This window comes from Crotalus tigris, unplaced genomic scaffold (assembly GCF_016545835.1).
Source record: "Crotalus tigris isolate CLP2741 ecotype Arizona unplaced genomic scaffold, ASM1654583v1 scf7180000019813.360662, whole genome shotgun sequence".
NCBI classification, from domain to species: Eukaryota; Metazoa; Chordata; class Lepidosauria; order Squamata; family Viperidae; genus Crotalus; species Crotalus tigris.
The window spans coordinates 191,412-203,103 of record NW_024097723.1 but is presented as its reverse complement, the minus strand read 5'-3'; the positions used below and the strand labels follow the sequence as shown (position 1 = coordinate 203,103).

At 34.5% G+C, this 11,692-nt stretch overlaps 1 protein-coding gene across 3 annotated transcripts in view; it reads right to left on the bottom strand.

The window, feature by feature from the left end:
* Positions 1 to 1,050: 1,050 nt before the first annotated feature.
* GFPT2 (glutamine-fructose-6-phosphate transaminase 2) overlaps positions 1,051 to 11,692 on the bottom strand; it is a 30,936-nt gene continuing 20,294 nt past the window's right edge. For all 3 annotated transcript variants that reach the window (XM_039364582.1, XM_039364583.1, XM_039364581.1), the window contains exons 11-19: positions 11,316 to 11,411; positions 11,111 to 11,208; positions 9,968 to 10,088; positions 9,212 to 9,369; positions 8,421 to 8,535; positions 7,571 to 7,698; positions 6,883 to 7,050; positions 3,618 to 3,779; positions 1,051 to 2,774 (exon numbers count right to left, since the gene is read on the bottom strand). In XM_039364582.1, the coding sequence (XP_039220516.1) occupies positions 2,730 to 2,774; positions 3,618 to 3,779; positions 6,883 to 7,050; positions 7,571 to 7,698; positions 8,421 to 8,535; positions 9,212 to 9,369; positions 9,968 to 10,088; positions 11,111 to 11,208; positions 11,316 to 11,411 (1,091 nt within the window). In that variant the 3' untranslated portion in view covers positions 1,051 to 2,729. The remainder of the gene's footprint in view (positions 2,775 to 3,617; positions 3,780 to 6,882; positions 7,051 to 7,570; positions 7,699 to 8,420; positions 8,536 to 9,211; positions 9,370 to 9,967; positions 10,089 to 11,110; positions 11,209 to 11,315; positions 11,412 to 11,692) is intronic.

The following is an 11,692-nucleotide window of genomic DNA, read 5'->3' as shown; positions in this document are numbered from 1 at the left end:
TGGGCCAGTCATTCTCTCTTAGTTCAAACTACCTCAAGGAGTTTTTGTGGGAAAAGTGAGATTTGTACGTTGCTTTGAATTGCACCAAATAAAGATGGACTATAAATCTGATTAGTGATCAAGCTACATCAATTCAACCACTATACATTTGATTATGTTAATTACAACTCAATAAAGTGTATATTTTTAATAAAATTTGTGAATTGTAAAAGGTATTTAATCCCTATAAAGCAGTGTTTCTCAACCTTGACAATTTTAAGGCATGTGGACTTCAACTCCCAGAATTCCACAGCCAGCATTGCTGGCTGTGGAATTCTGGGAGTTGAAGTCCACATGCCTTAAAATTGTCAAGGTTGAGAAACACTGCTAAAGACTTGTTGTCCTAAAGTAGAAGGCTAATATGAAACAAACAAAACTGTCAATCCCTAGCATCACCTATATTGTATTTATAAAGTATTTCAGCCTTAAACATATCTCTATGCATTTTTATATGGTACAATTTAAAATTGTTTTTACATGCCCAGATAGGGCAATAAAGCATCCTGGTAAGCTGAGGGCAACAGAAGGGATCAAAATAATCAATTCAACTTCTGATAAATGGATTTTTGTGCCTGATCAGATTAAAACTAACTAGAATCCCACTGGGGATTGGGGTTTGCGTTCTTTTCAACAGTCCTCTAAATTTTTGCTTACAACCTGCCACTGACTCCAGACTTTAAAAATTAAATGTGATCCATTCTGCTTAGTTACAGAATATTGTTGACAGCTTTTATACATAACAGTTCTAGTAAAAAAAAAAAAAAAAACAAGATGCAGCAAAATAAAGACATTTTTTGTAATCAATGATTTCTTTAATTGGCATAGTGTTTTGGTTGTATGATAATTAAGTAGAAATACAAAGTATGCAATAAATGTATAGGGTTAAATAAAACTATTCAAGAAAATAATCTGAGGCACGTATAATGTATTTTATCTAAACACAACAGTTTAACAAAAAAATTCCAATCAAGTTTAAATGATGCTTGAGAAGTTTTCATTAACGATAGTACAGAAATATAAAAAGTTAGGTAAATGCAATAGAAATTCAGTTAAAAGTACAACTGCCCAAAGTAAAATAGTCAATATACAAAAGACTGCATTCACATATTATGTTTAAACCAGATTCATTCGTGATCTTTAAACACTTCTGCTTGGCTCTCCTATAGCTTCCAACTCTGGTTTGTAAGCAGGCAAAACGACGGAGAGTTCCTGATTTAGTTATGTTAACCAAACCACAGAATGGGATTCTATGGTTGTTTGAACTGCTCTGGCAGGAGGCTCAGGTGAGAGTGACTGCATCATTTATTCTGCCTTAGTGAGATGTGTAAATGCAACAAATCAATACAAACTTAATGAGCCTAGGATTAATTCTTAGGCATTATCTAAGTAGAGGTAATCCATAGGCTAAATAACTTAAATGCTATACATTTGTGTATATATAAATAATTTGTATTTAAAAGCATGGCAACCATTGTATGTACACATACCCAGAAGCAAATCCTACCAACTTCATAAGGACTGTTTGAGTAAACGTGTAGCATCAGGCTGCTCATAGTGTTGATTTATTCACAGTAACTCAGAAAGAAAGCTATATACATATATTGCACAGTTGTAAAAAAAACTCTCACTATTCATTAAACATATGTAAACAACAGTTTTTTTTTCTTTCTTTGGCAATTTGATTAGTTCAGTAACACTACAAGGAAGAGCACTTAGTAAGGTATGTGACAAATATTTAAAGGCACATTAAGCAGTTTTTTTTTTCAAAAGTAAGGACATCTTTCCAAATAATTTCTAGTGAACAATATACTGGTTATCAGTTCATTACTCTCATATTAAAAAAAACTCACAGTAAAAAAAAAAGTTATGGTTTGAAGTGAAGGGTCAGAGTAATTAGAATACTTGTTTGAAACCTAAAACAAGATAAACAAACCAGAATCAATCTCTCTGTCAAAAAGTAACCATGCGTTGTCCTGTGAACTCTTCCTAATTGCTTTCTCTACCATTTCCTAAGCATCCACATCACATAAAGGATGGGACTGCCTGTAGCAATGGTAGGTGTGCCCCTATATTTTATATGGGTGGTTGTGCCTATATTTCTAAAGTTGTTTGTTTATTGTGCATTTTCCCTGTGTTCTTGTGGACAATGGGCTTGTTGTATGTGTTTTATACTTTTTGAAAAGAAGGATTGTATATGCTTTGCTTCTGGATTGCTGCATTTTAAAAAAATGTACATAAGGTTTTGTGATTTTTATTAAGATGTGCTTTCCTAATGACATTTTACTGAGCCTCATTAGTTTCCCTTCTGAGAAATGGAAATTGAAATTTTAGGAAAATGAGATGCTTGGTTTCTGCCTTACACATAGAGAGCTCACCTTGGAAAGAAAAATATTAACAGGAAAATTAAGGATTTGGGAAAGAAAAGAAGAACAGTTTATTCTGATGAATGGTACCTTTTAAAACTACTCTTAAATTGCACTGACAAAGTTCAAAAACTCTGAAGTCCGAGTTTAGACATAACAAGTTGATTAAAATAAATCAGGATTTGAAAATCAGTTTCAGATCATGGCTTCAAACTGCCAAGAAAAAGCCATGTGGTGAGTTTAGCCACTGAAACTAGCCAAAGTTAGGTTAAACAAAGCCTAACTTAGCATTATGACATGATCAGGCTATATTTCATAATACAATACTTATTCCACAGTCACAGATTTAGCCAAATTTCTTGGGAAATCCACCTGAAAAAGAAAAAAAAAGTTTTCATCATACAACAATAGAAATTATCCTATTTTAAAAGGGAAAAAATGTCCTAATTGCTATATGCCTTCCCAAACTATGTAAATATATGCCAAACCACTAACATCCCTGGGAAGCTGGCTTAGTTTGACTTCTGCTTGACTCTATCTTCTCTTTGTTTCATTTCATTTGTACCATGATCCTAGACCCCATCTTCATTGTCAACTTTTCATCTGTTTGTGATCTTTTTACATGCTAACAAAATGACAGTGAAGATCTACAGTATTCAACAATGGTGATTCTGCAAATACTCTTATCACAATCACTGCTTGGCTTTTATTCTTATGTTGTTGTTGTTAATTGCGAAGTCGTGTCTGACCCATCACGACCCCATGGGCAATATTCTTTCAGGTCTTCCTGTCCTCTACCAATTCTTATATTTTGGATAATAGGAATTACACACCAAGCAAGATAGTTAGTTTTATCTTTACTAAAGTTTCTGGCTCAAGTTAAAACACTGGTGTCAAACTTGCTGTGTCATGTAACATGTCACGACATAGCGTGACTTTTTTCGCATTGCCAGAGCTGGAATGGACACGGCATCCGCATGAGGCAACCTGTCTGTGGACCAGCAGTTTGACACCCCTGAGTTAAAAGATGCCTAAACTCTAATCATTTCTTAATCTTTATAGAGACCACAATCTTTATAGAGACCACAATTATTTATAGCTATTTGTTTAAAGCCTATCACTCATTCTTGTCACCAATTTGAAGAAACCGAGAAGTATCCAACTGTGCTTGCAGCCTTGCTTTAATTGAAATGACTAAATATGGAAGTAACTTACATCATATCCTCTGAGAACTGCCAGGTGGAACGAAAGCAGCTGTAGAGGGATCACACTCAAAACTCCCTGTAGACAATCGACTGTCTGTGGCAACTCAATTGTTTTGTAAGCAAATTTGGAGCTCTCTGTATCTTCTCTAGAACATAAAATAATAGGGCGGCCCTAAGAAACAAGTCAAGTAGTGTGGATTAATTTTAATGATTAATCAATTATTGATTGTACATAGTTTTAATGTATTTTGCAAACACATTTCCAACATTAGCAGGTTATTTTTAGTGATTTAATTAATTTTTTATGCCACCCATCTCCCCCCTTCAAGTTAGGTTTTTAAGTCACCCAAAGTCACTGAGTGTGAGTTGGGTGGCCATATAAATTTTCATAAATAAATAGATGTAGCAAGAATATTAATAAAACAACACTGAAAATACCACTGTATTTAAACTAAAAGAATGCATAATTGGTAGGTACTGATCATTTTGGCTTCAATCTAAAATGCAGGAGTCTAAATGCTTTAGTATCATTACTGGTAAATGTTACAGCTACAGTAACCCAATATAATATTACATGTAGTCCTCAGGTTACGATGGGAATTGGGACCCAGATTGCCATCACTAAGTGATGCAATTGCATTGATTAGTGATAGCAATCCTGACAGTCCCAATTGCGATCATAACTTCAAGATGTGTGGGGTCACTAAGCACAAGTGGCGAGACCCTCAGGTAAGAAGCTTGGGGTGCCGCACTGGGGTGGGGAAGAACGGGGAAGGCTTCGGAGGCTTCATTCAAATCAAGGGAGAGCTTAGAAGACCCAGTGCAGGCCTCACAAGAGCCAAGGGGAAGGTGGGTGTATAGGCTGAAACAATTTACCAGAATGACTTGGGACTTTTCCTGCCAGGTTCCCCGTTTACTTTGCTTGTGGGAAGCTGGCAGGAAAAGTCCCCAGTGGCAATCACATGATCTTGGGATGTCATAATTTTGAGCTGGATGCCCTAGCACCTGGATTGCAATTACTTGATTGTGGCTGGGGTGCTACATGTAGCTGAAACTTCAGACACTGCTTATACATCCATTTCTTTCAGTGCTGCTGTAACTTTGAACCGTCATTGAATAAATTTACATAAGCCAAGGAGTGTATTACTATTATTACTAGTTTACCAAATAGAAAACATTGTAACAGACAATATAAAATATATTGTTTGAGATCCAATGCAATGTGATCACAACAATGTCTAAAAAGGGTTTTTTGGGGGGGTAAGGTGGAATAATTAAAAAAATACAGAGAGATATTACATGCACAATTTATCAAAAATTAAAGCCTGGAGAGAAAAGAGAATTCCTAGTAAAAGCCACAAAAGCAGAGAATGCACTGCTACTGAAAGAGCAAAAAAGGAAAATCAACATTCAAGAAATGCAACATCTCACTTTCTCCAAGAGGAATAAGTAAATTTAATGAAGGAGAAGTAGTGATTGAGATATTCTTAACGTAACTGATGACTTTATAGACAATACAGAACAAATGGGAATTGTATCCATTATCCATGAATTTATTATTATTAAAAGCAATTTTAATAAGAACAATTTCATCACATCCACTATCAGAAGCACACCAGTCAAGGACACTAGAAAACTTTTTGGCTAATCCCAAACTCTTTGTGAAGAGAGATCATACTAGCTTGACTTCAGTTCTCTTGTTTCTTTGACAGCTATGGACTTATTGGCTGTTTTAGGATGCCCTTAAGAGATAAAATCTCCTTTGAGTAAAATTCTGTTCTTGGCAAATTCATGGAAATATCTACATAGTTTCTTGCAAGTAATTTGCTATTGCCTTTTTGAGAATATTTTTTCAACTTTTTGATTTAGCTAACAGCACTGAAATTCCCAGATTCTAGCTAATTAAATATAGATGATTGAAACAATAACCAAGAAGAGGGGATTTTTCCTCTAATGGGGATTTATCTTGTTTTTATATTAGAAGAGAGTGGTAAAGAGAATCATTAGCTATTTTCTACTTCTGTCATAAAAATATAAATTCTTGGAAAAACATAGCATCGGAATACTCTGCTAGCAAGCTCCTTATCAGTTAGAACTAGTTAGCATTTGAAGATTTTAAGGATTTAAGAGGCAATAATATGTGCTCTTCAAAAGGTAGTTTTTACAAAATTGTCTTTTTTCTCCCACTCTAAGCTCTAATCTGTTTACCGAGCTTTGAAGAATCCACTTCAACTGTAAATTACATATTCCCAGTGATCTTCCAGATAATAATAGTATGGCAAAATTATACAGTTCTTAATGTATTATTAAATTATTAATATTGTACACATTGAGTCTCATAGTTTTAATGATTCAAATAATTTTTATGAAATTAAAACGTGTAAGAAAGCTTGATAAGATTAATCCTATTCCTGAAACATCAAACTCCAATTATCAATTATATAGTTCAAGCCTTCAGTAATAAATTTTATTTAAAATATAAACTTTTCTGAGAATTAAGATTTATAGTCTACTACTGTTTGATCCAAACATTAAGGTTTGCAGCACATCATTCTTCAAACAATCTTTCAAATTTAAATGCTTTTTATAAGGATTCAATTCACAGATATTCCCCAGATCATCTTGCTCATGTATGTTCAGTTAGTTTAATATTATTTTGGTCTTTGCTTAAGTGCGACTTCTCATCTAGCTAGCTTTACAAGTCTCAGTAGACTTCTTAAGAATTCTAATAAAGTTAAAATTATTCTTTTGACATCTGTGATAAGCAAATAAAAGCAATTCTGTTTAGACAGTTTTTTGACCTTGCATCTTATTGCTGCTGAAATATGGTACATTATTAGTGGAATTGTTATTAAATGAATTCTAATGATTTAATTATAATTTTATCAGCATTATATATTATACAGTTAGCCATCTGCCACCACTGCTGTGGTGGCGCAATGGTTAGAATGCAGTATTGCAGGCTGACTTTGCATTCCACTGCCAGCAGTTCGATCCTGACCAGCTCAAGATTGACTCAGCCTTCCATCCCTCCAAGATGGGTAAAATGAGGACCCAGACTATTGGGGGCAATATGCTGACTCTGTAAACAGCTTAGAAAGAGCTGTAAAGCATTGTGAAGCGGTATATAAATCTACGTGCTATTGCTATTGAAGGAGCAAGTATAGTGAAAAAGCATGAAATATATTTCATTAATAAATATTTTTATTGTATTTTATTCTCGCAAGAAATGTACAGATTAAACATAAAGATAAAATACAAATTACAGCGTTTACCTGTCGGGCAGTGACCTGCTGTAAAGCATTCTGGCACTTGGTAAAGCAGGGATCCTTCATAATTATCATAATAACAGGCATTTGTTTATCTATAAGAGCCAATGGCCCGTGCTTCAATTCCCCAGCGAGGATGCCTTCAGAATGCATATATGTAATCTCTTTGATTTTCTGCAAAGCAAATGAAAGAAAATCGGGAAGGACAAAATAAAAATGTATTATGTTGCTGATAACAAGCACAGATAAATGACACTAAAGTCAGAACCTCAAAGTTGCTTTTTGCATGCCCAAATTTTAATTAGTAATCATTGCTATGATACGCAATTTTTGAATTTTTTGAATTTAGGTACTGTACATATACAGTACTAATTCTTAAATGCAAGCTAACATCAAATATGTGTTGAGTCTAAGATGAAGAATCCCAATTAATAACCTCCATTAAAACATTAATCATGTATCTTTTCAGTACACTTTAAAATTTATTCTACGGATTTCTCTCTATACATTTCAGTTTAAGGAACAGAAGTTGCAAAGCATCAATAGTATAGATGTATTGGTGAACAAATACATCCTGATCTGAAGGACATATCAATCTTTTTACTTTCTCCAAAGCACTATTTACAAATATTTTTTACCTATAGCTATAACATTTAGTTGTACTTTTGAAAAACTCAAAGTTAAGGATTCATACCAGTGCCCCTTCCAAGCAAGTGGCATAATTGTATCCTCGACCCATAACCAAAAGTGATCGTTGTTTATATAGTTCAAGCGCCAGATCATGTATTTTCTCATCCAAAGACAGTACTTCTTTAATCATCTCTGCAAAACAAATTAAAACTGAGAATTAATTTCATTCTTGCAATACTATCAAATTTCAAAATTTGAAATATTTCAAAATATTAGTTGCAGATTTAGACAGAATACATCAATTGATTCCTCTGCTTTACAGTATAAAAATATTATTTTACCCTTTGATAGCAGCTAAAATTTTCATGAAATTTTACAGAGATACAAGCTTCAACAGTTCTTTATCCTAAAGCCCTGAATAATAATTAGCCTTCACTAAGGGCTCACATTTTCCTTAGATAGTCTCAACTGGAGTGCTAAATAGTTCTTATTTAATGTAAGTTACCAAGCAGTTTTTTAAATTATTTGTCAGTTTTTAAGTTTTGAATTCTGTTACTGCTATACAATTTGAAAGAGAGAGAGAGAGAGAGAGAGAGAGAGAGAGAGAGAGAGAGAGAGAGAGATTTTAATTTAAAAAGCAGAGCTCTTAGCTTACTGTGCATAAGTATAAATTTGCTCATCTATTAATAGTATGTCATACATTTATCCTCAAAGCATGATTCTATTTTATAAGCCTGATGTCCAGTTTTGTTCTCTTACCTTTTTCTCAACAAAGAAATTAAAGTGCAAGCAAATAATAAGAATCCTATAATGGAATGCCTTTCAAAATTACAAAACCAAAAACTGATTTACAAGTTTGTGACAATATTTTTTTTCCTTTTCACAACAAACTTTAATTCCTCATATGAACATACCAGGTAATGACTTTAAACTACTTATGATCTCCTCTCTTCTTTTTTGCAAGGATATCCTGTCTTCTGACATCATCAGACCAAACAGCACGAGAGAAATGAACTGGCTGGTATAAGCCTGAAGATAAAACAAAAAAATCCTTTATGTGGCTGTATTATGATCCTAAGACTATCTATTAGATCTGCTTTAATGAAACAAGAAGGTCTACAGTACAACACATGTCTGTGGGTATCAGATCATAACTCAGTCACTCATATCCATAGGTAAAGCTGCAGAAAAGGATGTTTTCAAATCCTAGAGTCTCTACAGGTTGGTATAGATCAGTGATGGCGAACCTTTTAGAGACCAAGTGCCCAAACTGGGTGGACACGGTCCATTGTGTGGGCATGGCTACAGTGGTAACGGCAGAACTGGGTGGGACTAAAAAGTTCAATCAATCAATTCCAACTTTGTGAGTTCTTTTTTTTCCCGCAAAAAGTTGAAATTGGTTGATTGATTGGACCTTTTTTTTTTCTTCATACAGCGACAGAGGTCTAAAGTGAAAAGATTTTATAAAATCCAGCTGAAGGCCTAGGACTGGGGCAATGGCGCGCGTGCCCACAGATAGGGCTCTGCGTGCCACCTGTGGCACGCGTGCCATAGGTTAGCCACCACGGGTATAGATAGTATTGACAGTTTCCTGCAACACAATGCTTTCTTAACGAGGAAGATACTTTACTGCTGCTCCAGGCAATATCAAGGCTCTGATTTGGTTCAAAAGAGAAAAAGGTCAATTACAAAAAAGGAAAGTTACCTTTGTACTTGCAACGCCAATTTCAGGTCCTGCATTGATATGTACACCGCAATCTGTATCCCTGGATATTGAACTTCCCACCGTGTTTGTAATGCCAACAGTCAAAGCTCGACGATTCTTACAATACCGTAAAGCCATCAACGTATCAGCAGTTTCTCCTTTAACACATTACAACAATGACATTATTAGAGTTGAATGGTGGTCAAATTTAGAATGGTCTGACCTGCTCTATTCATCATGATACCGAACAGCTTTCCTGTTTTGTAAATTTGCCAAAGTGCTATGTTTCTTGTTTTGGCTGTTTTAAATAGGAAGTGAGAATTATCCTCAAAATCTTTAAAAATGACTGCCATCCAACTATTTGACTTTAGTAGGAGGTAAAGTATCATAGAACATTCCTCGTGAGGAGATGATTTGTGTTTTAGAGTGCAAAATGAAATTTTAAATTGGCTTCAGAAATAGGAGTAATATTTTCTTTAAAATACAGGCACAGGGAACCTCAGTTTTGAAAAGCTTACATTTCAGAACTGCCAGATGCAGTTTCTGAGACACTCAGTGAAAAGCCCATTACACCAATAATAAAAACCAACATGTGAATTATAGTAACAAGATCTTCTTGATGCTGGGATACCAATGTAAATACAATTAAAACTTTACAACTGGAATCTTGGTATAAATTAAGGTAATAATATATACCAATAAAGCACATTTGTCAAATTCCCAATATTTCCCAAATTAAAATGTAAGGCAATTTACCTGACTGGCTGATAAAAAAGCATACATCATCTCGGAATACAGGGGTATTCCGATCCAGAAAATCACTAGCCAGTTCCACCATGACAGGTAGCTCTGTCAGCTCTTCCAATACTTGTCGTGTCTGAATGAACAAAAACAATGCATCTGGCTTTAATTCATCATGTGAGATTAGCATACTAGCAGAGTGAAGCAAAATTAATCAGCTTTGTAGGACTAATGCAAATTACTGCTTTAATTTACACTAAAAGGTTCAAGGTGAAACAGACAAAAAACAGGCAAGACTGAGATAATTGTATACACTCTGCTTATTTATTCAACCTATACGCTGAATATATTCTTCAGGTTATGAGGGCAATTTGGACTGTCAAGAAACATTGCACAGACCAGCATTTGATAGAACAGCCTTGAAGACGTTACATATTCAAGATGTGGCTCTACCTACAAAGTTCAGAATCATACAGGTTTGTAACAGTTCATGGAAACAATATTTGCACTTTGAAGAAGCAGCATAGAAAGAGTTTCAATGCTTTTGAACTCTGATGGTGGAGAAGATTTCTGAGAATACCATGGGTATCCAAGAAAACAAGCTAAGGATAATCAAACAAATCAACTCAAAGTTTTCACTCAAGGCCAGATTCAAATTATCATACTGTGACACATTATGCAAAGACAGTTCACTGTTTACAATGCGGGTTCCTTGGTGTTTTCTGATGGTTGTTTTCTTGCAGACGTTTCATTACCAAAACATCAGTGCTAGACTAGCAGTAATGATGTTATCTAGTTTAGGTAATGTAACATCTGCAAGAAAATAACTAAGCTCAGAGAGCACTAAGGACCCCTGACTTCAATCCTGAGCTACAAATATTCTCCTTTAAAAAGTTTACAATGCTGGAAAAGATGGACTGAAAGAGAAAGAGAATAACAAATAACATGTGGATAGATTCAATTATGTACTATTGGAAAATCTGAAAAACCAAGTTGGGAATCAACAGTGACTAGATGGCTTATAATCAAAGAGAGTCATAGTTCTATGATTAATGTCACTCCAAAAACTGGCTCTTTAAAACATAGAAAACTTCTTTAAACATACTATGAAGAACTTTCTTACACATGTTTTCATATGTTGAAGTATTTTAAACTTACAGCCACAGCAGCATGATAACTGGTTCCACATCCAATAATTATTAATCGACGACATCTTCTGATTTCTTTCAAGTGATCTTTCAAGCCACCTAAAAGAACTGTAATTTCCACAAAAAGAAATGATATGAAAAGTTTAGTCCTGGGCAAGTTTCTATCAGACATTAATGGTAACATTAAGAGAGATTAGAATTTTCTTCACATTTACCTTTGTTGGTTTCAAAGTTCACGCGTCCTCTCATAGTATTGAAAACAGATTCTGGTTGTTCAAATATTTCCTTCTGCATGAAAGCACTGAAATTCCCTGTTGTTGTTTGAATAAAAATGGTCTATTAATGTTATTATTTAATCCAGAAAATGTATAGCAAAATAATCTGGGACAGAATGGCAGTTTCACTCAAGCCAAATTGCTCACACTTGGTTAAAGGAATGCCTATTCCCATATGATCTGACCATGATGAGAGACTTCCTTGGGGCCTTTTTGGCTATTACATTACCAAACAAAGGCTATACTTCCAAGGATTAGATTGTTACAAACATTTAATTTTTAGGAACAGTTAAAGATTAATAATGGAATCGGTCGAT